This window comes from Bubalus bubalis, chromosome 10, assembly GCF_019923935.1.
Source record: "Bubalus bubalis isolate 160015118507 breed Murrah chromosome 10, NDDB_SH_1, whole genome shotgun sequence".
Classification (NCBI taxonomy): Eukaryota; Metazoa; Chordata; class Mammalia; order Artiodactyla; family Bovidae; genus Bubalus; species Bubalus bubalis.
Genome location: NC_059166.1, coordinates 17377404 through 17405068, shown reverse-complemented (window position 1 = coordinate 17405068; position 27665 = coordinate 17377404). Strand labels below are relative to the sequence as shown.

The 27665-nt window shown below is 40.0% G+C and overlaps 1 protein-coding gene across 2 annotated transcripts in view; it reads left to right on the top strand.

Moving 5' to 3' along the window:
- TAB2 (TGF-beta activated kinase 1 (MAP3K7) binding protein 2) overlaps nucleotides 1-5286 on the top strand; it is an 84502-nt gene extending 79216 nt beyond the window's left edge. For both annotated transcript variants that reach the window (XM_044924118.2, XM_025294417.3), the window contains one exon: nucleotides 3252-5286. In XM_044924118.2, coding sequence (XP_044780053.1) covers nucleotides 3252-3394 — 143 coding nt within the window. In that variant the 3' untranslated portion in view covers nucleotides 3395-5286. The remainder of the gene's footprint in view (nucleotides 1-3251) is intronic.
- Nucleotides 5287-27665: the final 22379 nt, after the last annotated feature.

Sequence of the window (27665 nt, the reverse complement as noted above, 5' to 3'; positions counted from 1 at the left end):
ATTTTCACTTAACATGCTGGGAATTGGGAGAGTTCAAAAATGTAATGTACTTAGCCCTTTAAAAGTAATATGCATGTCCTTAGGATTCATTGTATACTCCCAGAATAGCAAATCTTGGCAAAAAAAAAAATCACCAGGTATAAAAACTTGTATTCTTTGAAATTTTAGACAAACATTAAGGAAGACACCTTAGGAAAGTTTATTTTTCATAAGTATTCTGTCCTATATAGTTTATGCATAGTTCTCTATAATCAGAATTCTCTGAATTTCAGATAAATGTTTTTTTTAATTATTACCTGTCATTTTTATGTCATCGATACAGATTATGTACACACCAAACTAAGAAATGTTGAAACATTTGGGTGGGAGTTTTACTCCAGGTATTAAAAAATATGTAGAAATGGGAACAATCTTTGGTTTGTTATAAGAATTTTCATATTCTCACTCAGTATCCTGTTGTCTCCACTCCTTAGTTTTTATTCAGTTATAATTCAATTAGGCCTAGCTGTGGCTTCATATTTTTTTTATTACTTAAAAGTTTTTAAACATAGTTAGCTGGAATGTAATGAAGTCTTAGTACAGAGGATCAAAAGTGAAATTGGGCATTTGACACAGTATGTGAGTAAGCAAGTGTTCAGACATTGGATGTTAATTGAATAAAGGAATAAGGAAAGCAGTGGTATAGCCTAGCTCCTTAAAATAAGCAAAATGGACATTTTAGACTCTGAATGAGTTGCCTTAATCTTTTTATTCTCTTTCAAAAACTAAAAATTCTCATATAAAAAGATCCTGTCTTGTTTCCATGTAATTCAGTACTTATGTGTTATGGGTAAGAGGGAGATGGGGTATAGATGAAATAACGTTTGTCTTGACAGTTGTTGAGGCAGCATAAGGGCTGAGAATTTATTTCACTGTTTTCACTACTTTTGTGTGTATTTGAAATTTTTCATGATAAAAAGTAAGGGGAAAAAAAAACTTAAAAAGCTTTTCACAAAAGATAAATGCTCGTGTACTGGATATTTTTAGAGAAATAAAGAATTAGTCATTTTTGCCTTAAGGCTAAAATAGGGAGTTACTAGTTTCACTTAGAGAGGTTTTACTTAGTTCTTAAAATCAGTTCCGCTTTGCAGTGTGGATTTTTTAACAGCTAAAATAAAGTGTGGCCATCACAAGTCATCTCCTACTGTGCACCCTAAAGAACTTCCTCTTTTCTCGATTCTGGTGGTTACTTAGTTTCCAAATACCACTAATAATAAAGAGTCATAATTCGAAGGACCAGAAGATTTTGTGCAGTTGCAAGAAAACCATTGGAGATTTTTTTCATTTAAAAAAAATTAGGTCCTCTATTTGATTACCTTAGATATTTAAATATTGAAGATAATCCTGGCACTTAGTAATAGAATGAAGTGTTAATACAGATTGATTAGCCCTCCTAAAAAACCTTTGTAGTTAACAAAAAGGATAGACAAGGTTTTACTAAAAATGTGCCAGATTGGAATGTTTTCTAACCTTAGTAAGACCAAAATTCTAATAAATAGACTGGATTATCCCCAGATTAAAACAGTTGTTCTAGAAAATTGTGGAATAATTGTAGATGGTAAAAAGTCGAACTTTTTTAAACTGTTCATTTTTTAGTTTTAGGTGGATGCTAATTCGTATTGTAAGACCCTTGATTTTTAAAATATTTTTACCTAGATAAACCTTAAATAGATAATTTTTTTAATATGTATTTATTTGTTTGGCTGTGCTAGGTCTTAGGTGTGGCATGTGGGATCTAGTTCCCTGACCCTGGGCCCCCTGCATTGGGAGTGCAGAGTCTTAGCCACTGGATCACTGGCAAAGTTCCTTCGATATTTGTTTTAAAGCTATTCAATTTAAAGAAAATTACTATATAAATAATACTTTCATGGTGCTCATGCATGTGCCAAAATCATGGTGATGCCTAAAAATTCCCATGCCTAAAGTGGGAATTTTGCAATAAAATGTTAACCTTAAGACCAAACACTAAATAAAGTGCCACTAAACAAAGTACCGTCACTTAATTATTTTGAATTTGTTACAGAAACTTGACTTCCTATATTTTTATCCACTATATATCAGTTTGTCTTTTAAAATAACAGAAAAGATATCATTTACTTACCAGCTCGGTGGAATAGGTAGAATTTGCAAATTAATATACATTTTTAATATAATTTGTAAACTGCAAATCATAAACTGTGACTGGAGAGACCCAATGGTGCATGCTCAAACCTCCCCAAAATAATTTATAGGAATCCTATTTTATGCTTGATCCTATTTAAATCCTATTTTAAATTACAAAGATACCTCCCTCCCCAAAAAAAGTAGTTTTATAAATGTAATTTCATCTTTGACACAACCATGGAGGAATATATTTCTTACATTTAAGATACCTCTGTACATTCAAACATTTAGAACATTGACCTCATAAAACTGCAGTGACTATTTTATAAGAAAGAAAGACTAGATGTAGAGGAAACATGATTATCTAAGAAAACAGAGCAAAGAAATTAGGAGTTGATAGCAGAACCATGAATAGAACTCCATTCTCATGACTCTGGAGCTGGTAGTCTTTCTAGTGTTCCATAACAAATACGTTTTCAAATAACATGAGAAATAAAGTCTGATAAAATTTTATACTAATTTGCTTCTCCAAGTCTGTTGTTGACATTTAGTTAAGTAAGATTTTAGAAATTAGTACGTTTTGTGCAATTTTAGATTTTAGCAGATGGAGAACATTTAATAAACACTTCCATTCATGATAGAAATCAGAAACATAACTACTACATCAGTGAGAAATGAAACTCACACTTGAATGAGACGGAAATGCACTAGCAGTACTGCATTGTAGTTGGATACCTTTTCACATTCTTAGGTGACATTATGGTAATCTTGGCTATTAGTGACCATATGAAGTGATTTCCCTTTTCTCCTGCTATAAATTGGGGGAAATGATGCTCTTTTCACATTTGAGGAGATATTGAGGTGATTAAGTCATGTCCATGTTGCTATTCCCCAGCAGAGATGTGCCGGCCTGATAGATACAGGTTGTGAGGATCAAGCATGTGGGTCAGTTTCAGCCAGATGCTTCATTGGATTAACAGGCTGTTTCATGCTGTGTGGTGCTAGAGCTTAACTGACAGAGCTATGAGGAAAGTCCCATAGTGTTTATAGTTGCCAGTAATTTATGACTGTGAATTTGCTTCTAAAATAATTCTTTTGCTTCCTTGCAGATCAAAGGTCCACCATCAAAACACCAAAGACTCAAGACACAGAAGATGATGAGGGGGCTCAGTGGAGTTGTGCTGCCTGTACTTTTTTGAACCATCCAGCCTTAAACCGTTGCGAACAGTGTGAGATGCCAAGGCATTTGTGAGCCAGGAGGCCCTATATCTTCTCTAAATCCACATCTGAAATTCAAGAAACCAGTCTGTCATCAGGGGAAAAGTTTCACTGCTACATAGGATTTTGTAAAATTGAAGGTGTGACAAGATGGTGTTGTGCTAATAATGTTAAATGTCAACCCACAGAGCTAATAATACCTCAGTCTAATGTCATGGGCAGTTGAAATTCATCACATGAAAGGTAATCTGCTGAAAGACTTGGTTGCCCACTGCCTAACCATGTACAGTGTTACCAGTAGCCCATCATGGATAATTCTCAACATATTAATACCTAGGTGTTCCCAGTACTTTTTTCCCTCATGTCACTACTGAATTTTGACAGGAGGAAGGAATAGAATGATGGCTTTTTTTTTTTTTAAGCTTTCGGTGAAACACTACAAACATGAAGAAAAGCAACAAGGTTTAACTATTTAAAAACTGTTTGCTGCTGTATAGTGCCAATGGAAAGGGGAAGAACTTCACACATCTGTGGTACTCTTGGCCTTGTCTTTGTCTTCCCTGAAAACGTCTCCACTCTGTGAAGCCAGCATCTAGGGTCTAAAGATGAAAGGAGAGCAGCAGCATTGTCTGTACAAACATGGAGTGAAACACCCCAGAGCTTTTCCTACTGTACAGAGCTCTCAAGTTTGCTTTAGTGATTTCTTTTCTTCCTTATTATTTTCTTATATTTCTATATGTATAGTGTAATAGTCTTTTGTTAACTAATTTTCTTTTTTCCTTTTAGTGATTAAGTACTATCATGTCCCTTTTTAAGCCTTACATGAGAGAAGCATTGCCTTCAAAATAAAAAAGCATTAATGAAATGAAACTATGCACAAAATAACTTTCCTCTACTTATTCTGTACTTTGCCCTCATGAGTACCGATGTTCTGTGAAGACATACAGATGCTGCACAGTGAATTGCAGAAAATATTACAAGACTTATGTCTATAGGTCACACTATATACTGCCTTTAGTGGTGGGTAACACAACATGGTGTTTTATCTTCCACAGGGAAGCTTAAAACAAAAGGTATTTTTAACCCACTGACAGCAACAAGGTTAAGCTTGCTTTATCTGCCTTGTGTCCCACAGAACTTCCACAAGAGATTACTCTTGGGAAAGTACAGTTTCAAAACCAAGAGCCCTTTTTTTGGAGAGAAATTTAAATGCTTTACTGTTGGGGCAGTCCGTTTCTAAACCTGACTTGGTGGCAGTATCGTGTATATTTATAAAACAAGGCTAGTTGCATTTAGGACAACTGAAGAAAAGCTGGAAAAAAGAAAAACAAGCAAACTTGAACACTGAAGCAACCTCAAGCATCTCTTTATTTTGATGATATATTTTTATAAGGAAAATAAATATTCAGATGATCAGGAATGTATATAACGAAATGAAATCAAGGAAAAAATAACAATATGCATTTAAAAAAAACAATTATGAAATTATATATCAGTGCTTAGAATGGGATTAAGGGAAGTGCTGAAATGTAGCAAAAGATGGGAGATAATGTAGACTGGCACCCACTGTAAATGTTTGCAAATGAATATTTTTTAAATAAGCAAGATTATTACAGGTGATTCTATATGAATGTCAGAGCCTTAACTTCCAGGCTTTGCATCTTGTATATGAGAAGAACTATGACAATCCTAGTTAATTAGATGAGAAACCCAAAGCCCTTACATTTGATGCATTTTGTTTTAAAATAGGCCTTGTTTTTCAGCTTCATCTGCAGTTCTATGTGAAGATTGATAAATCAGTTTTTACTTGTTTTATTAATAAAACGTAATTTGGATATCTTGAGTTGATGGTTTTGTGATTTAGCTGGGTAAACTATCTTTGTAACAGATAAGTTATTTATAAAAATTAAAAAACTTATATTCTAACATGGATTTTGTGACTTGTTCTTAAAGTTTTGTGGGATAGGAGGTAAATTATACCCCAGCAGAACATTTGATAGTTAATAGAAATCAGAGGAAACTCAACCTCCAGAGTCTCCTCCTGACATCATGGCATTCCGCGGCAGTTCTCAGATTATTCGTATCAATTTCCCCAGGCTTCTTTTTAACTAATGAAAGCAACCATGTTTCAGCTAAGCCAGAGAAATGAATATTCCTCTTTTCAAAGTTTATTATAGCTTTATTCTTTCATTTCTCGTGGAGTTTTGTTTTTTAAGTTTACCCCATTGTTGAAGTGTGATTTCTTGGGCCATTTAGCCTGAGTAAGTTGCTTAGTTCATATTTGCTTTTTCACACTATGTGTATGTGCTGAAGATGGCAGTACTTCTCTGGAAGAGAACCTTTAAAAATTTTCAAAAACTTATGACTCAGTTTTTCTGAGTTTGAAAAAGAGCCAAGTAGCGCTTGCTGATCTCATTATGACATAACTAAGCCCTGCCAATGGCTTCCCTGGTGGCTCAGACAGTAAAGAATTTACCTGCAATACAGGAGGCCCAGGTTCGATCCTTGGGTCAAGAAGATCCCCTGGAGAAGGGAATGGCTACCCACTCTGGTATTCTTGCCTGGAGAATCCCATGGACAGAGGAACCTGGCAGGCTACAGTCCATGGGGGTCTCAAAAGAGTTGCACAGGACTGAGCAGCTAACTTTGTCTGCCGTTGTTGGTCTTTTAAACCTAGTAGGACAAATATATTCTTTGCCAGGGAAAATGAGGTCTAGAGACCACCTTCAAGAATTATTGCAGTGAAATAGAATTACAGGTCCTATGAGCCTCAGATGGAAAAATGGACTTCACTTCCCATTGCTGATCATACGTGGGTGCTGACATTATTTTTAAAAGGTAGGTGGGCAGTTAGCAGCTCATGTAAACTGGCCCTCTCAGGAAAGCTTTTATTTTTAACAAAATATTGGCCAGTATCTATTATCATAGCTAGTACATTATACAAAGAAGATGCATATTGAGAATTTTTGTAGAAAAAAATATGAAAATTTATTTTTCTTTTAAATTTTCCATTTTTTTAAATGATCAAGAAGGATCAAGCTACAGCATAATGTTAATTGACTTTATACTGGAGAACTGAAATTGTGCATAAAATCATATCTATGATAGCCCAAAACTGTATTAGCTCTTAGCTTTAAATTTGTAATTTAATCAAGGCGTGTATAAATAGCAAAGTTAACTGACACTTCATCAGTTTCCTGTATCCCAATTTAATGTTGATGGGCAATTATAGTGAACAATGATAGTTTAAGAAATAAATGGTAAAAGAGACAATAACCTGTGAGTAATTGAAGATGGCCATGCTGCCTTAGAAAATAAGTCTGCAGTGGCACCAAAGGCCATTCCAGATTTAATATATGCTTGCTAGGTATTAATACAGTTTTACACATAATATTACAAAATACTTCCATTTCTCCATGACAAGTGAGCATGTTTTTTTGTGGCTCTAGTTTTTAGAAGCTATAATTATATCCATTTTACTTGAAGATTAAGTGATTCAGGGTTGCGATTTCATTTTTGTTGTTTCCATCTGAAAATATAACTAGGCAAATGAGAGAAAAGACTTCCTCTAAAGAAAGCATAATTTTATAGCCTTGTACTTGTTAAATTGGATTTTCCCCCCTCAATATGTAGTAGGCTGTTTGGTGTTTTTTGTTCTTGTCTTTTTTTTTTTTCCCAGGGAGTGTAGTTTATCATTAAAAATGCTTGGTTACGCATTGTCTTCGCAACTATTAAGTTTTTTCTATGTTACAGATTCAAAAATAGAGTTGCTTTGTTAACAGTAAGTAGTTCATTTATTTACTTAGTTATTTAAGAAGGGAAAGCGTTGCTTTCTTAACACTGCCACCTTGTTCCACAGCTAGACCTCCTCAAGTCTTAGAGTTGGGACAGCTGTGATCCAACTGGGCATCTCCCTGGATTTACTCTGTTTTACTTGCTTACTTGCTTTTCACTCCTTACCTTGTTAGAGGAAGATTATATTAATGTTAAATGCTCCTCACAGGGGTGTTGAGAGGCTTAATGTGAGCCCATCAGAGCCAACTTCTTCTCTTGGTAGGAACCGGATTATCCTAAAGCAGTGGGTTACGTTTCTGTATGAATGGATTTTGAAACATTTTTCTCAACAATATTAATGAACAGAATGGTAATTTGACTTATTTATTTCTTTGACTTGGCCTCAGAACATCTCAATCTTTCAGAGTTTGGTATTTCAGTCACTGTGATTGAATTCTGTCCCTCTTTTAATGTCAAAAGATTTATTGCTTTGCAAACGTTTCAAGGCTGACCTGAAGATCAAGTCTGTTTATACATGTCCAGCTCTCTAAAGAATGTACTTTTTATGATGGAGAATAACAAATTATTTCTCCGGGAAAATAAATACTTTCTTCAAAGGACTTAGTCCAGTGTTTGCACATCTGCATATTTGTTTTAACCCTAAAATTGACCCAAAGTCCACTTCATTCTAGCTACTCTTTACAGATCCCCTTCTTTACCCCCTTTCCCACCCCATTTCTGAGGGTAGGAATACATCCTTCCTTTGATTGCAACTGCACTCAGCACTCCATACCTACAGGTTCTACATCTTCAGATTTAAGCAACCATAGATCAAAAATACTCAGGAAAAAAGTTCCAGAAATCAGAACTTGAATTTATTGTGTGTCAGAAACTATTTATATTGTATGAGGTATTGGAAGAATCAGAGATGACTTCAGACATACTAAATACTATGCCTTTTTATATAAGGGTCTTGAACATCCACAGATTTTGGTATGGGGTCAGGAGGATACCAAGAGATGACTTAAATAATAGAACCATTACAACTTACTGATCCACATTCCAAAAATGTTTATTGATCCTTATAGCACACTAAATAAATACTGCAGTATCTTCACTGGGGAAATGTTTTCCAGAGATTTTAAAAAGGAAAAAACAACACTCCCGCCTGAGAAACCACCAACTAGTTCCTAGTAGGCTCACGCCTTTCACACTGATCTAAGTGGTTCCATGTCCAGCTTCCTCTTACCTTGCACACTGCAGCTAGAATAAAGAGAAAATGTCTTATCCATGTTCTCTTCAGAAATATCAACTATTTCCCATTGCTAACTGGGCTGACTTGAAAGATTGTGTAGTCTTATCAGGATGGTTTTACTTTCCAATTGAATAGGCTTTACAACTCAGCCAGCCTAACCACTTACTGTAATAGATCTTGCATTTCCCCCCGCCCCACCATGTACTTTTGTCCATCCCATTTCCCCAGTCTTACTTAAGTTCAACCATTCAGGCATCAGGTCAAGAGTCAAGGCTAAGAGAACTTTCCAAACTACACCTTCTCGTAACACTTGTATAATTTTCTGCCCACATGGCGTTCTTTGCTGCTTTGACCTCTCCATTTACATACTGACAGTAGGTATTGTGACATACCCGCTTTGGGTCCACACAGTCAATGCTGCTCTGCATGAGAAGTCAGTAATTGATGGTGATAATGATCCTTGAGGACCAAGTGAAGTGAGAACGTTTCAACTCTCAACATGCATTTCTGGAAGACGATGGAGAAGTCGAGACCTCTGGATATTCTGGAACCTTCAGAAATTTGGCATTTGAAATTGAGTCTCCTGGTTCTGTTACCTCTGATTTCACTTTAGAGCTTTAATTTTGTCTTTTCTTAGATAAAGATGTTTGCGTGACTTAAACATAACAAGGATCAATTTTTTTTGAACTAACTATTGAAGCAGAGAGGAACAAGGGAGAATATTTTTCTGGGAAAATTGGTCTAGAAAAGACAAAAGTTGAATGTAAAATGTGTGATAACTCTCTTCCCCTTTCCCAAGAGGGGGATGGAAAGGCATACTTTTAACTAAAGGAACAATACCAGAGAGCAGGGACTAGGTGTGTATTTGTGACTAGTGCGTATATAACCAAGACACTACATGTGTGATGGATGCCATGAAATGTGTGCATTTTATGACGTGAATCAGCTTGGAAGTCAAAATTACTACCATTTTGAGTTTTTGCTTTCTGATTTTTTTTATTTATTTTTTTATTGAAGGATAATTGCTTTACAGAATTTTGTTGTTTTCTGTCAAACCTCAAACATGAATCAGCCATAGGTATACATATATCCACCCCCTTTTGAACCTTTCTCCCATCTCCCACCCCATCCCACCCCTCTAGATTGATACAGAGCCCCTGTTTGAGTTTCCTGAGCCATATAGCATATTCCCATTGGCTATCTATTTTACATATGGTAATGTAAGTTTCCATGTTACTCTCCATACATCTCACCCTCTCCTCCCCTCTCCCCATGTCCATAAGTCTATTCTCTATGTCTGTTTCTCCATTGCTGCCCTGTAAATAAATTCTTCAGTACCATTTTTCTAGATTCTGTATATATGCATTAGAATATGATATTTATCTTTTTCTGACTTACTTCACTCTGTATGATAGGTTCTAGGTTCATCCACCTCATTAGAACGGATTCAAATGTGTTCCTTTTTATGGCTGAGTATGAAATTAAAAGACGCTTACTCCTTGGAAGGAAAGTTATGACCAACCTAGATAGCATATTAAAAAGCAGAGATACTACTTTGCTAACAAAGGTCCGTCTAGTCAAGGCTATGGTTTTTCCAGTGGTCATGTATGGATGTGAGAGTTGGACTGTGAAGAAAGTTGACGGCCGAAGAATTGATGCTTTTGAACTGTGGTGCAGGAAAAGACTCTGAGAGTCCCTTGGACTGCAAGGAAATCCAACCAGTCCATCCTAAAGGAGATCAGTCCTGGGTGTTCATTGGAAGGATTGAGGCTGAGTCTGAAACTCCAATACTTTGGCCACCTCATGCGAAGAGTTGACTCATTAGAAAAGACCCTGATGCTGGGAGGGATTGGGGGCAGGAGGAGAAGGGGACGACAGAGGATGAGATGGCTGGATGGCATCACCGACTTGATGCGTATGAGTTTGGGTGAACTCCAGGAGTTGGTGATGGACAGGGAGGCCTGGCATGCTGCGATTCATGGGGTCGCAAAGAGTAGGACACGACTGAGCGACTGAATTGAACTGAATATTCCATTGTGTATACATACCACAACTTCTTTATCCATTCATCTGTCGATGGACATCTAGGTTGCTTCCATGTTCTAACTATCGTAAATAGTGCTGCAATGAATGATGGGATACATGTGTCTTTTTCAATTTGGGTTTCCTCAGGGTATATGCCTAGGAGTGGGATTACTGGGTCATATAGTGGTTTTATTCCTAGATTTTAAGGAATCTCCAAACTGTCTTCCATAGTGGCTGTATCAATTTACATTCCCACCAAGAGTGCAAGAGCATTTCCTTTTCTCCACACCCTCTCCAGCTTTTATTGTTTGTAGACTTTTTGATGATGCCCATTCTGACCAGTGTAAGGTGATATCTCATTGTAGTTTTGATTTGCATTTCTCTAATAATGAGCAATGTTGAGCATCTTTTCATGTGTTTGTTAGCCATCTGTATGTCTTCTTTGGAGAAATCTCTGTTTAGGTCTTTTTCCACTTTTTGATTGGGTTGTTTGTTTTTCTGGTATTGAGTTTTATGAGCTACTTGTGTATTTTGGAAATTAATTCTTTGTCAGTTGTTTCATTTGCTATTATTTTCTCCCATTCTGAGCATTGTCTTTTCACCTTGTTTCTAGTTTCCTTTGCTGTGCAAAAGCTTTTAAGTTTAATCAGGTCCCATTTGTTTACTTTTGTTTTTATTTCCATTACTCTAGGAGGTGGGTCATAGAGCATCTTGCTTTGATTTATGTCATCGACTGTTCTGCCTATGTTTTCCTCTAAGAGATTTATAGTTTCTGGTCTTGCATTTAGGTCTTTAATCCATTTTGAGTTTATCTTTGTGTATAGTTAGGAAGTGCTCTAATTTCATTCTTTTACATGTAGCTGTCCAGTTTTGCCAGAACCATTTATTGAAGAGGCTGTCTTTACTCCATTGTATATTCTTGCCTCCTTTGTCAAAAATAAAGTAACTACATGTGCATGGGTTTATTTCTGGGCTTTGTATCTTGTTCCATTTGTCTATGTTTCTGTTTTTGTGTCAGAACCATACTGTCTTGATGACTTTTTGTAGTACAATCTGAAGTCAGGAAGGTTGATTCCTCCAGCTCTATTCTTCTTTCTTAAGATGGCTTTGGCTATTCCAGGATCTTTTATGTTTCCACGTGAATTGTGAAATGTTTTGTTCTAGTTCTGTGAAAAATGCCATTGGTAATTTGATAGGGATCACATTGACTTTTTGAGTTTTAATAGAATTATTCCACAGACTGTTTCACTGAAGCTCCAGATACAATATCCCAAAGCATGGTTATATTACTATTGAATAGCAGAAATATACAGCAAAGTTTTTTAAACTTGTCACTTGTATTTCTTCATTAACCACAATTTATTCTCTTCTACTGTTCACAACCATTAACATACCATAGTTAAAAGCACTGATTCCATATTACTGAAACAATTGGCCCCCACGTTCTAAGACAAGTGAAACAATAAGCAGGACTCAAGCCACAGTTGTAATATATAGTGGAACTATATGTAACTTTTTCTGTATTTTCCAGGTCTCCTATAAATGTATTATCATACTTTCAAAATGTAAAAAATAGAAGAGAAAAAAATTTTTTAAAAATCAGCAGGACTCGCTGAAAACCTTTAGCCAATAGTCATTTTTGCCCTCTGAGCATGTGTGCTCTGGCATCTATGTTTGCTACAGGGCAGAAATCTTAAGACCCTTAGCGTTGTATAAACCTTTCATTTTTCATGGTATTTTTAGGTAATCATGAGTCCACAAGTAAAAAGATTTTATTACTATACTGAGTCATTGGTTCTATTTTCTCAGATTTCTACAAGCAAATAGAGGGAAAAAATACCCTTCCATTCTCAAAAAATGCAATTTAGTAACACCAGCTTTCTCCTGTAAACACAAGAGTGACCTTCAGTTATTCCTCGTACAATCTGTTTTCATTTCCTTAGGTCCCAGGTTGCTCTACTATGCTTTAAAAATTATAATTGGACATAGAACCTTTGACATCTTCATTCATTCAGAAAATGGGCTTAATATGTGTTTCCTGGTGCTTGCATGTCCGATACGTTGCCTACATGCTGGGGGCATGTTGGAGATCTCCTCCCACCGCGTTTGTTACACAGCTCTCTCTCTCTCTGCCTATGCTCTTCAGGACCGTTTCATGGACCTAGTTAACCTCAGAATTGTGCTATCCAGTTACACACTCTGGTTTTTGTTACATCCTTATTTTTAATGCATCCTTGCTTTGGTCACACCAAGGGGCATGCAGAACTTCCCCAACCAGGGATTGAACCCTCACCCAGAGCAGTGAAAGTGCTGAGTCCTAACCACTGGACCACCAGGTAATTCCCTCTGCTGTTTTTATAGACTCTTTGTTTTCTAACATTTTAGATTATTTAACTGTTAACCATCCATCCTGAATTCATCCTCCTCTACGTCCTAAGCATTTTCTCTGTAGGTCTGTACATGACCCACGAGGAGATGAGCAGCATGGGGTGGTGATTCATAGCCTCAGGATCAACCATGACTCAGTCCTTGGAATCATCTCTGAACACCTCTAACTCGGCACATCCTTGAACTACGCTACTCACATTTACTGGCTTGATAATGAAATGCCAAGCAGACGTACGTACCTCACATTGCACTTCCCTGTTTCTCTTAAAAGAGAATCACATTGATCTGATAAGGTTCGCTTCTTTGGCAAATAGTCTGGGCACTGTGTAGTTTTTATTTTTTTCTAAACCAAATTTTTAATGTATCATGAAAAAATTATTCTGAAAGTTAGAGAAGTTAACAGGAACTTAGTCAATGAAATTTATTATTATTATTATTATTTACTTTACAATATTGTATTGGTTTTGCCATACATCAACATGAATCCACCATGGGTGTACACGTGTTCCCAATCCTGAACCCTCCTTCCACCTCCCTCCCCATACCATCCCTCTGGGTCATCCCAGTGCACCAGCCCCAAGCTTCCTGTATCCTGCATTGAACCTGGACTGGTGATTCGTTTCTTATATTATATTATACATGTTTCAATGCCATTATCGCAAATCATCCCCCACCTCCCTCTCCCACAGAATCCAAAAGACTGTTCTATACATCTGTGTCTCTTTTGCTGTCTCGTACACAGGGTTATCATTACCATCTTTCTAAATTCCATATATATGCATTATTATACTGTATTGGTGTTTTTCTTTCTGGCTTACTTCACTCTGTATAATAGGCTCCAGTTTCATCCACCTCATTAGAACTAATTCAAATGTATTCTTTTTAATGGCTGAGTAATACTCCATTGTGTATAGGTACCACAGCTTTCTTATCCATTCATCTGCTGATGGATATCTAGGTTGCTTCCATGTCCTGGCTGTTATAAACAGTGCTGCGATGAACACTGGGGTACACGTGTCTTGCTTTCAATTCTGGTTTCCTCAGTGTGTATGCCCAGCAGTGGGATTGCTGGGTTGTATGGTAGTTCTATTTCCAGGTTTTTAAGAAATCTCCACACTGTTCTCCATAGTGGCTGTACTAGTTTGCATTCCCACCAACAGTGTAAGAGGGTTCCCTTTTCTCCACATCCTCTCCAGCATTTATTGCTTGTAGATTTTGGATCACAGCCATTCTGAGTGGCATGAAATGGTACCTCATTGTGGTTCTGATTTGCATTTCTCTGATAATGAGCGATGTTGAGCATCTTTTCATGTGTTTGTTAGCCATCTGTATGTCTTCTTTGGAGAAATGTCTATTTAGTTCTTTGGCCCATTTTTTGATTGGGTCATTTATTTTTCTGGAATTGAGCTACAGGAGTTGCTAGTATATTTTTGAGATTAGTTGTTTGTCAGTTGCTTCATTTGCTATTATTTTCTCCCATTCTGAAGGCTGTCTTTTGACCTTGCTTATAGTTTCTTTTGTTGTGCAGAAGCTTTTAATTTTAATTATATCCCATTTGTTTATTTTTGCTTTTATTTCCAATATTCTGGGAGGTGGGTCAGAGAGGATCCTGCTATGATTTATGTCGGAGAGTGTTTTGCCTATGTTCTCCTCTAGGAGTTTTATAGTTTCTGGTCTTATGTTTAGATCTTTAATCCATTTTGAGTTTATTTTTGTGTATGGTGTTAGAAAGTGTTCTAGTTTCATTCTTTTACAAGTGGTTGACCAGTTTTCCCAGCACCACTTGTTAAAGAGATTGTCTTTTCTCCATTGTATATTCTTGCCTCCTTAGTCAAAGATAAGGTGTGCATAGGTGCGTGGGTTTATATCTGGGCTTTCTATTTTGTTCCATTGACCTATATTTCTGTGTTTGTGCTAGTACTATACTGTCTTGATGACTATGGCTTTGTAGTAGAGCCTGAAGTCAAGCAGGTTGATTCCTCCAGTTCCATTCTTCTTTCTCAAGATTGGTTTGGCTATCTTGAGGTTTTTTTGTGTTTCCATACAAATTGTGAAATTATTTGTTCTAGCTCTGTGAAAAACACCGTTGGTAGCTTGATAAGGATTGCATTGAATCTATAGATTGCTTTGGGTAGTATACTCATTTTCACTATATTGATTCTTCCGATTCATGAACATGGTATATTTCTCCATCTATTAGTGTCCTCTTTGATTTCTTTCACCAGTGTTTTATAGTTTTCTATATATAGGTCTTTAGTTTCTTTAGGTAGATATATTCCTAAGTGTTTTATTCTTTCTGTTGCAATGGTGAATGGAATTGTTTCCTTAATTTCTCTTTCTATTTTCTCATTATTAGTGTATAAGAATGCAAGGGATTTCTGTGTGTTGATTTTATATCCTGCAACTTTACTATATTCATTGATTAGCTCTAGTAACTTTCTGGTGGAGTCTTTAGGGTTTTCTATGTAGAGGATCATGTCATCTTCAAACAGTTAGAGTTTTACTTCTTCTTTTCCAATTTGGATTCCTTTTATTTCTTTTTCTGCTCTGATTGCTGTGGCCAAAAACTTCCAAAACTATGTTGAATAGTAGTGGTGAAAGTGGGCACCCTTGTCTTGTTCCTGACTTTAGGGGAAATGCTTTCAATTTTTCACCATTGAGGATAATGTTTGCTGTGGGTTTGTCATATATAGCTTTTATTATGTTGAGGTATGTTCCTTCTATTCCTGCTTTGTGGAGAGTTTTTATCATAAATGGATGTTGAATTTTGTCAAAGGCTTTTTCTGCATCTATTGAGATAATCATATGGCATTTATTTTTCAATTTGTTGATGTGGTGTAATACATTGATTGATTAGCGGATATTGAAGAATCCTTGCATCCCTGGGAAAAAGCCCACTTGGTCATGGTGTATGATCTTTTTAATGTGTTGTTGGATTCTGATTGCTAGAATTTTGTTAAGGATTTTTGCATCTATGTTCATCAGTGATATTGGCCTGTAGTTTTCTTTTTTTGTGGCACCTTTGTCAGGTTTTGGTATTAGGGTGATGGTGGCCTCATAGAATGAGTTTGGAAGTTTACCTTCCTCTGAAATTTTCTGGAAGAGTTTGAGTAGGATAGGTGTTAGTTTCTCTCTAAATTTTTGGTAGAATTCAGCTGTGAAGCCGTCTGGACCTGGGCTTTTGTTTGCTGGAAGATTTCTGATTACAGTTTCAATTTCCGTGCTTGTGATGGGTCTGTTAAGATTTTCTATTTCTTCCTGGTTCAGTTTTGGAAAGTTGCACTTTTCTAAGAATTTGTCCATTTCTTCCACGTTGTCCATTTTATTGGCATATAATTGCTGATAGTAGTCTCTTATGATCCTTTGTATTTGTGTGTTGTCTGTTGTGATCTCTCCATTTTCATTTCTAATTTTATTGATTTGATTTTTCTCCCTTTGTTTCTTGATAAGTCTGGCTAATGGTTTGTCAATTTTATTTATCCTTTCAAAGAACCAGCTTTTGGCTTTGTTGATTTTTGCTATGGTCTCCTTTGTTTCTTTTGCATTTATTTCTGCCCTAATTTTTAAGATTTCTTTCCTTCTACTAACCCTGGGGTTCTTCATTTCTTCCTTTTCTAGTTGCTTTAAGTGTAGAGTTAGGTTATTTATTTGACGTTTTTCTTGTTTCTTGAGGTATGCCTGTATTGCTATGAACTTTCCCCTTAGCACTGCTTTTACAGTGTCCCACAGGTTTTGGGTTGTTGTGTTTTCATTTTCATTCGATTCTATGCATATTTTGATTTCTTTTTTGACTTCTTCTGTGATTTGTTGGTTATTCAGAAGCGTGTTGTTCAGCCTCCATATGTTGGAATTTTTAATAGTTTTTCTCCTGTAATTGAGATCTAATCTTACTGCATTGTGGTCAGAAAAGATGCTTGGAATTATTTCAATTTTTTTGAATTTACCAAGGCTAGATTTATGGCCCAGAATGTGATCTATCCTGGAGAAGGTTCCGTGTGTGCTTGAGAAAAATGTGAAATTCATTGTTTTGGGGTGAAATGTCCTATAGATATCAATTAGGTCTAACTGGTCTATTGTATCATTTAAAGTTTGTGTTTCTTTGTTAATTTTCTGTATAGTTGATCTATCCATAGGTGTGAGTGGGGTATTAAAGTCTCCCACTATGATTGTGTTATTGTTAATTTCCCCTTTCATGCTGCTGCTGCTGTTGCTACATCACTTCAGTCGTGTCCGACTCTGTGCAACCCCATAGACGGCAGCCCACCAGGCTCCCCCATCCCTGGGATTCTCCAGGAAAGAACACTGGAGTGGGTTGCCATTGCCTTCTCCTCCCCTTTCATACTTGTTAGCATTTGTCTTACATATTGTGGTGCTCCTATGTTGGGTGCATTTATATTTATAATTGTTATATCTTCTTCTTGGATTGATCCTTTGATCATTATGTAGTGACCTTCTTTGTCTCTTTTCACAGCCTTTGTTTTAAAGTCTATTTTATCTGATATGAGTATTGCTACTCCTGCTTTCTTTTGATCTCTATTTGCATGGAATATCTTTTTCCAGCCCTTCACTTTCAGTCTGTATGTGTCCCCTGTTTTGAGGTGGGTGTCTTGTAGACAACATATGTAGGGGTCTTGTTTTGGTATCCATTCAGCCAGTCTTTGTCTTTTGGTTGGGGCATTCAACCCATTTACGTTTAAGGTAATTATTGATAAGTATGATCCTGTTGCCATTTACTTTACTGTTTTGGGTTCAAGTTTATACACCATTTTTGTGTCTCCTGTCTAGAGAATATCCTTTAGCATTTGTTGGAGAGCTGGTTTTGGTAGTGCTGAATTCTCTCAGCTTTTGCTTGTCTGTAAAGCTTTTGATTTCTCCTTCATATTTGAATGAGATCCTTGCTGGGTACAGTAATCTGGGCTGTAGGTTATTTTCTTTCATCACTTTAAGTATGTCTTGCCATTCCCTCCTGGCCTGAAGAGTTTCTATTGAAAGATCAGCTGTTATCCTTACGGGAATCCCCTTGTGTGTTATTTGTTGTTTTTCCCTTGCTGCTTTTAATATTTGTTCTTTGTGTTTGATCTTTGTTAATTTGATTAATATGCATCTTGGGGTGTTTTGCCTTGGGTTTATCCTGTTTGGGACTCTCTGGGTTTCTTGGACTTGGGTGATTATTTCCTTCCCCATTTTAGGGCAGTTTTCAACTATTATCTCCTCAAGTATTTTCTCATAGTCTTTCTATTTGTCTTCTTCTTCTGGGACTCCTATGATTCGAATGTTGAAGCATTTAATATTGTCCTGGAGGTCTCTGAGATTGTCCTCGTTTCTTTTAATTCGTTTTTCTTTTTTCCTCTCTGATTCATTTATTTCTACCATTCTATCTTCTATTTCACTAATCCTATCTTCTGCCTCCGTTATTCTACTATTTGTTGCCTCCAGAGTGTTTTCGATCTCATTTATTGCATTATTCATTATATATTGACTCTTTTTTATTTATTCTGAGTCCTTGTTAAACCTTTCTTTCATCTTCTCAATCCTTGTCTCCAGGCTATTTATCTGTGATTCCATTTTTATCTCAAGATTTTGGATCATTTTCACTATCATTATTTGGAATTCTTTATCAGGTAGATTCCCTATCTCTTCCTCTTTTGTTTGGTTTGGTGGGCATTTATCCTGTTCCTTTACCTGCTGGGTATTCCTCTGTCTCTTCATCTTGTTTATATTGCTGAGTTTGGGGTGGCCTTTCTGTATTCTGGCAGTTTGTGGAATTCTCTTTATTATGGAGTTTCCTCGCTGTGGGTGGGGTTGTATCGGTGGCTTTTCAAGGTTTCTTGGTTAGGGAAGCTTGTATTGGTGTTCTGGTGGGTAGAGCTGGATTTCTTCTCTCTGGAGTGCAATGAAGTGTCTAGTAATGAGTTATGAGATATCAATGGTTTTGGAGTAACTTTGGGCAGCCTATATATTGAAGCTCAGGGCTGTGTTCCTGTGTTGCTGGAGAATTTGCGTGGTATGTCTTGCTCTGAACTTTTTGGCCCTTGGGTGGTGCTTGGTTTCAGTGTAGGTGTGGAGGCGTTTGATGAACTCCTATCAATTAATGTTCCCTGGAGTCAGGTGTTCTCTGATGTTCTCAGGATTTGGACTTAAGCCTCCTGCTTCTGATTTTCAGTCTTATTTTTACAGTAGTCTCAAGACTTCTCCTTCTATACAGCACTGTTGATAAAACATCTAGGTTAAAGATGAAAAGTTTCTCCACAGTGAGGGACACCTAGAGAGGTTCACAGAGTTACATGGAGAAGAGAAGAGGGAGGAGGGAGTTAGAGGTGACCCGAATGAGATGAGGTGGAATCAAAAGAGGAGAGAGCAAGCTAGCCAGTCATCACTTCCTTACGTGCGCTCCACAGTCTGGACTGCTCAGAGATGTTCATGGAGTTATACAGAGAAGAGAAGAGGGAGGAAGGAGACAGAGGTGGCCAGGAGGATAAAAGCGGGGAACGAAAAGGAGAGAGACAGATCCAGCCAGTAATCAGTTCCCTAAGTGTTCTCCCCCATCCGGAACACACAGAGATTCAGAGTTGAGTAGAGAAGAGAGGGGGGAGGAAGGAGACAGAGGCGACCTGGTGGAGAAAAAGGAGAGTCCAAAGGCGGAGAGAGCAGTCAAGCCAGTAATCTCACTCCCAAGTAAAAATGGGTACTGAAGATTGGGTTCTTAAAGGTACAAAATTGATAACAAATACCAAAAAGCAAAGATTAAAATTCTAGAGTAGAGGTTGGATTTTCAAAAATACCATACTAAAGAAAAGAAGAAGGGAAAAAAAAGTCACAAAAGTTGTTAAAATATATATATATATGAAGTTTGCTTTTTAAAAGTCTTTTTAAAAAAAAAGTAATAGTAGGTTATAAAAATGAAAATTAAAGGAGTAGTGCTGCTAAGTTGCTTCAGTCATGTCCGACTCTGTGCGACCCCATAGACGGCAGCCCACCAGGCTCCCCCGTCCCTGAGATTCTCCAGGCAAGAACACTGGAGTGGGTTGCCATTTCCTTCTCCAATGCATGAAAGTGAAAAGTGAAAGTGAAGTCGCTCAGTTGTGTCCGACTCTTAGCGACCCCATGGACTGCAGCCCACCAGGCTCTTCCATCCATGAGATTTTCCAGGCAAGAGTACTGGAGTGGGGTGCCATTGCCTTCTCCAAAAGGAGTAATAGAGGACTTAAATTTCTTTTTAAAGTTAAAAAAAAAAGAAAGAATGATCGTAAAAATAGTAAAAATATATCTAGGACTTTCTCTGGTGTTGCTGTGCGCAGTATGGGGTCAGTTCATTTTTGGATAGTTCCTTGGTTGGGATTATATTTCTCAAGATCTATAGGCCCCTTCCTATGTAGTCAGTACTAACTACAGGGTTTTAATCTACTGCACCTGTCACTTCCAAGGCAGTTCCCTCAGTTTTAGCTTCTTCTGTTTGCTGGTCTCTTCAGTGTCTGATTTCTGCCCTGACACAAGGGGGGTGGTGGTGGACACTTTTTTGGGGGCGGGGGGGCTCACTTGTTCAGTCGCGCTGTGGGTGTGGGGAAGGACTCTGCAGAAAACACTGCCATGTGCTCATAGTGTCTCAGCCACACTGGGCCTGCCCCCGCTCACAGCACATGCACCCTCCCTGCCCACACAGCTTAGGCTCTAGGTTGCTCCACCGGGAACCGTCCGAGGCCAACCCTGGGCTGCATGCACCTCCCAGGTCTAAGCCGCTCAGGTTGAGGCACTCGGGTAGTCCTCAGAGGCACAGACTCCGTTGGGCCTGCGTTTTGTGCCCTTCCCAGCTCCGAGCAGCTAGGGTGATGGGGTGTTTGGCGAGTGTGGTCACTGCGACTTATCACCTCTCCTGTCCCTGCCACTTGGTTTTCTGGGTGTACAACTGGCGCACCTTCTCAGGTGGATGATGACTGTCCAGAACCCCAAGAAGTCTTAGTTAGCAAAGAAGCCTGCTTGCAGTTAGGTAGATAATGTCTCTCTGGGGCTGCTATTGCCCCCTTCGGGCTCTGGCTGCCTGTCACCAGAGGGGGATGGTCTGCAGCCGGCTAGTTCTGTTCAGCCCTTTGTTCTGTGCGTGGGCCTGGCGGTGTCTTAGGGCTTTTTGCGTGGTAGCTATCCCACAGTCTGGTTTGCTAGCCCAAATTAGTTCGCTCTGATTACCCTCACAGCATTCAGGCCCGATCCTTACTCTAAGCAATGCAGCCCGCGCCTCCCTGCCCAGCCCCCGCTCCCTAGTGGCGGGTGCAGGCGTCTGCGCTGCTTCTCTGCTGAGGGAGTTACCGCTGGGCTCCTAATCTGTGGGTTTTAATTATTTACTTATTTTCCCTCCCTATTATGTTGCCCTCTGTGCTTCCAAGGCTCACCACATACTTGGCAGTGAGAGTGTTTCCTGGTGTTTGGAAACCTCTCTTTTTAAGACTCCCTTCCCGGGACAGAGCTCCGTCCCTACCTCTTTTGTCTCTTTTTTTGTCTTTTATATTTTTCCTACCTCTTTTCGAAGACAATGGGCTACTTTTCTGGGTGCCTGATGTCCTCTATCAGCATTCAGAAATTGTCTGGTGAATTTACTCAGCGTTTAAATGTTCTTTTGATGAATTTGTGGGGGAGAAAGTGGTCTCCCCATCCTATTCCTCCACCATCTTAGGACCATCTCCTGTGGCCAGTAGAGGACTACCCGCAATGCAGTGGAGAGTGCGTGGGTGAGTTGCAGAATCCGTGGGGGTCACCACTGTATAGTTTTTAAAAGAACAATTAACATCTGCTTTTTACTACATTATTAGGCACTGTTCTAAATGCATTTCAGGGCTTCCCTGATAGTTCAGTTGGTAAAGAATCTGCCTGCAATTCAGGAGACCCCAGTTCAATTCCTGGGTTGGGAAGATCTGCTGGAGAAGGGATAGGCTACCCACTCTAGTATTCTTGGGCTTCCCTGGTGGCTCAGCTGGTAAAGAATCCACCTGCAATGTAGGAGACCTAGGTTCGATCCCTGGGTTGGGAAGATCCCCTGGAGAAGGGAATGGCTACCCACTCCAGTGTTCTGGCCTGGAGAATTCCATGGACTGTATAGTCCCAGGGGTCACAAAGAGTCGGACACAACTAAGCAACTTTCACTTTCTTTCACTTTCTAGATGCTTCTCAAATATTAACTCATGTGATCTTCATAACAACCCAAAGAGGCAGATGACATGATATTTCCACTTACAAAAGAAGAATTGAGGCAAAGAAAGGTTAAGTAACTCTCCCACAGCTAATAGGACTCATGAAAGTGAAAGTGAAGTCGCCCAGTCGTGTCTGACTCTTTGCGACCCCATGGACTGTAGCCTGCCAGACTCTTCTGTCCATGGGATTTTCCAGGCAAGAATACTGGAGTGGGTTGCCATTTCCTTCTCCAGGAGATCTTTCTGACCCAGGGATTGAAGCTGGGTCTCCTGCACTGTAGGCAGACACTTTACCACCTGAGCCACCAGGGAAGTCCTGGCCAATATTAAAAACCAAGCAGTCTCTAGCCGTGCTTTTAACCACTGCAATGCGCTACCTCAGGCTCTCCAGGGAGCTGCAGAGCAATTTGTATTCCTGTTTATTCCAAGTCAGCTATTTATTCCAGCTCTAAATCTCTGGAATCTTCTTTCCATCTGAGGAGGAATTTCACATTTGAACTTCTGCTACTCCGCCTTTTGCTCGTCTTCCTAATTTGACTCCTATGAGTGAAGACAGGATCTCTTGTTTTGTTCATCACTATGTACCTGCTCCCCACGTGAGCCTGGCACACGGAAATGTGCAATGAATTTTAAGTGACCTGATAAATTTGGTAACCTCATGTAACTTTATTTTTCTATCATGTCCCCACCAAGTGCATCTCAATATCACATTCCTCCCATAGGCGAGGCATTGTGTTAGACAGCATGGCAGATAAAGTCACCATCTTAGAGCTTATAGGAAGGAAATAAGTACAGTCAATCCTTGTTATTCTCAGAATTCCATAAAATTTGTGAATTGGGGAACTCCCTGGTTGTACAATGGATGGGATCCTCCTGCCAACACAGGGGACAACAGCTTCGATCCCTGGTCCGAAGAAGATTCCACCTGCAGCAGAGCAACTAAGCCTGCGAGCCATGACTACTGAAACCCACGCACCCTAGAGACCATGCGCAGCAGCAAAGACCCAGTGCCACCACAACCAAAATGAATTCACTGTTTTTCATTTGTGGATTTGCCTGCTCACTATAGTCATTCATGGGCATGAACAGAACAGTGACAGTGCTGGGTCTCGTGATGCTCAGGCTCAGGTCAGACAGACGACATGAGGACCCCGCCTTCTTGTTTCAGCTCTCCTACTACAAACACCTGTCCTTTTTTTGCGGACTATTTAGTGCCACAGGTTTTGCATTTTTGTGCTTTTTATTGTTTACAGTGACCCCTCAAACATAATGCTGTCTAGTGTTCCTGAGTTCAAGCCCAGCGTGTGCCTGTGAAGAAGACGGTGTATCAGGCAAGTTTCATCCGGGTATGAGCGAGTCAAACAGTGCTGCTACCGGGGAGGTCAACATCAAGAAGTTAACCATATATATGAAAAACACACAGTAAAAATAAGGTCACATATTGATTGGTTGATGAAAACACTGTGACCAGAGCCTCATGGGAACCTAACCCTGTATTCCCCTAGGAGCAGCGATTACGTATTGACCATTTCAGTGTTTGTGGAGACTTCAAAGAATACAACTACCATAAATAACGAGAATTGACTATAATTATAAGGCAAGTGCTGTACAGAAGGGCACAAGGTTCAGTGATGGGAGAGATGACTACTACTGGTCAATTCAAAGACAATTTATGAAAGGGAGGCATTTGAAATGGGATTCATGGCAGGTGAGAATCTGACAGAGGTGAGAAGACATTCCAAATACGTATTCCTGTAGGAATCTAGAAGCTACAGAGACTGCATGATCCACAGGGAACCTCGCTTGGCTGAAAGGTAAGTACAGGCTGGGAAGATAAGACAGGAAAGATAATTTGAACCATTCTGTTGATGATGATTGAGAGTGTACTTAATTTGATAGACAATAATGAGCCATGGAAGCTTTGGGGGTAACTTGCCCAAGGAAATGAAAATGGAAGTCCATGTAAAGACTTGAACGTAAATGTTGACAGCAGAATTAGTCATTATAGCCCCAAACTGGGAACAACGCACACACCCATCAATAGGTGAAGGGACAAACAGATGTCATCTGTCTACACATTGGAATGATTAAAAATGAACAAATACTGACACCACAATGTAGATGAATCATACATGTGTTACACTGAGTGAAAGAAGCCAGACAGTCAATTCAGCCACTCAGTTGTGTCCAACTCTTTGCAACCCCATGGACTGCAGCACACCAGGCTCCCCTGTCCATCACCAACTCCTGGACCGTGCTCAAACTCACATCCATCAAGTCGGTGATACCATCCAACCATCTCATACTATATCATCCATCCCCTTCTCCTCCAGCCTTCAATCTTTCCCAGCATCAGGGTCTTTCCCAATGAGTCAGTTCAAATGCATCCATTTGTCAAAACTCACTTAAAAATTGGGAACTTTCTATATAAAAATCACACAATTAATGTGAGTGCATTTCATTGTATTAAAACAATACATATTAAATTAAAATAATGAATGCGTCTTAAAAGAAACTTTAGGGGAGGAAACCTCTAATACTTTGAGATGAAAAGTAATGAACAAACACTCATGAGAAAGACAAATAAGGGGAAAAGCAGAAACATAAGTACCAACTAGGTGCCCTCTTGCAATGATCAGGTATAAGGTGGTACCTTGCCACATCTGAAGCTAAGGACTCACAGACATCATCTTATGTGAGAATTTCCATTATTGATACTGTCGCTAACTTGTGTTTTATTTACAAGTTCATAGTAGTATATATACCAGTTTCTCTGAAAGCTGTCACCGTCTATCAGGTGACCAAGATACCTGGTTGGTGTTCTCCTCAATCCACTGACACCATTGAATTAATGCTAAGAAAGATGAGAACAACCTGTGCTGAGGAGCGTCGTGTCCTCATTCATTCTAGGCAGCTCAGCATGAGATCAGCGCCTGTGAACACACTGTGGAAGTGGCTGGTGAACTGTACCCCCAAGATCAGCGCTGTCTTAGGACCTCAGCTCCCGTGGTCCCTGCTAAGGGCCGTTCTTTGTGAGGGAGGGAAGAGCTGACCTGTCCTGGTGGTGCTCAGTCCCATGCAGTCAGCAGCCGGTGTCCCACAAAGGGATGCAGCATCGGGGCGGGCATCCCCAGGGCACAGCCTCTGGCAGATCAAATTCTGCAGAACAAACAGACGCCCTCCCTGGGTGACTGCCTTTTCACTAAACTATTTAATTCTAGTAATTTTCTTGTATATGAAATTAATACCTCTGGTTATACTCACTATGTAACATTTTATGACACTTCCTCAACAACCATCAGATGCTTCTACTGAGTTAAACCTTATTTTAGAAGATTTTTTATTCATTCAAAACACGCAGTCCTACGTGCCAAGGCTTATTCTGGTTCTAGAGACACAGGCCTGGCGTTACGGTCTCCCCTGAGCCCACCTGGCCCTGGGGATCTCTCACATTTCTGCACTGCCTGTCACGTGCCTGCTTTGAGAGTGGTCTTGTCATATCTTAGCTTCATGTTCTCCCCTTGGTAGCCTGTGCTCAAACTCAAGAGAATATGGTTCTAGTAGTTTTTTGGGTTGTTTTTTTTGGCTGCGCCAAGGGTCATGTGGAATTTTAGTTCTCCAACCAGGGATTGTACCGGTGCCCCCTCCATTGGAAGCATGGAGTCTTAACCACTGGACCGCCAGGGAAGTCCCAAAAATACACTTCTAAATGTCAGCAACCGTTTCCTTTACTGAAGAACTGTGAACTGGCTTTTCTGGCTTCTACTTCTGTGAAACAGTGGAGAACCTCACCAGTCAAGACGTGCTCCAGAGTGCTCCAAAAATCAGCTGTCAGTCTCTTTAGAGCGGATTTCGGTTGTGAGATTGAGGAGGGTGGAAAGGGAAACTGGCAAGGGAAACACTCTGGGGTCACTGCACCCGAAAGGCTGGAGAGGCGCTCTCCAATCCTGTACTCCTTGCTTCTTGATTTGCTCAGCGCCCGCTGATACTAAGTTGGATGGATTCCTAAATCTGACACGGTGTTGCTTCTTTCTCGCTGTCTTTCAATGTTCTCTTTAATAAGGAGGGGAGAGCGAGGCTATCTCAGAAGGATGCCTCCCTCCTTGACCGCTGAGCTGGGGTGTGAGGGACTCAGCACATGCATGGCTTCTCCCCTTGGACCCCCCCTTCTTGCTTTCTAAGCACATCATGAGAACATCTTCCATCCGCCCAGCCCCAGGCGGCACGGCTCCTGACTGCTGAATAAACAGAATGGAAGTCGAGCAGCAGAAAAGCACGAATGCACACAGAGGCATAATTATAAGGGAACGTTTTTGACTTGAAAACATTGCTCACCCAGAAAAAAACTTTAGAGAGAGGAGTTTAAGCTGTTTTCAGTTTTCCCTTCAGAAATAGTTTCTGACAGGGCTGATATTTCCAGAGTTCAAAAGCAACTCTTCGAGCAGAGGATTAAAGTTGTGATTGATTCCACAAGACAGCATAGACATGGTCCAGCAGGCTTCAAAAGCACCTAGGATGCTGATCACAGGAAACGGACGTCGAGTGGAGGAAGCAACGGCTCCATGGAGGGGTCTGGGCTCCTCCACGCCTCGGAAGGCGCTGCTTGCAAGTCCATGTGAAGCCATCACCTCCAGTGCCTGAGAATGAAGTCCCCCCAGCAGTGGGCCTTTGCCAACCACCTACATTGGCTGGGCTAAGGCATTTAACCTTGTGTGAGTCCCATCCCTACCCCTCTTCACAAAGCACTAATGGAAAAACAAAGAAAAAAGAAAAAACTCACAACTACACACAGTGTGAGCACACACATTGAGTTTACGGGCTCATCGGGAGGAACAGCAACAAAGCCAGGGAAACAGAAGAGCCCCGAAGAGGGATGTTTATTCCGGTGGCTCCCTTACCCCAGACTTCAAGCCACTCCCAGCCCACACCGATTCCTTCAGCGATCTGTGGCAAATAAGAAAAAATGAGAACAATATGCTGCATTTCCATAGCTGATTTTTTTAAGGCTGCCTTTTGTTCTAAACATTTTTAAGCTTCTCTGTAGACCCTAAACCCCTTGAGACATGACCCAGCAGTGAAGGCTTTAAATCCGAAGGGCCTCTCTGTTAGTTCCCAGCCTCCAGGAAGCAGACACGGTGAGGCGAGATTAGAGAGGCGAGATGGGGTTGAGGGGAGCCTGTAGAGCTGGAGGTGGGCCTGAGCCCCAGGGTTGCAGGGGGAGAGGCGAAGGACTGGGCGGACAGACTGGGACCCCAGCACACGTCTAAAGCAGTTCCTTCTAGCCAGGGTGGTGGGGAGTCATCAGCTCTAGCGACCTATCCGAGGAAAGCAAAGGAGCCCATGTCTGCACAGGAGGGACCTCACCCACACCCCTGGGCTCCATCAGTGGCTGGAAGCCTCAGCAGAGATGCCGTGATAGATCCGCAGAGGGCAGCAGCTAGGGCCTTGTGGCAGCGGGATGTCTGGACGGTCAGTATTCGTGGCTGTCACGGTCCAGCCACATGCCTCATGGATCTACCTCATCTCTCCACGTGGATCTAGGGACCAACACCTCCAGGGGTCTGTGGGCCTCTTCCTGTGGAGGGAGGTAGGTGGTCCAACTCCAGCTCCCGTCACTGCCGCTGGTCTTGGGGTCACAACCCATACTCACTGCCTCCCTCGTCCTCTGCCCATTCCAGTTTCCC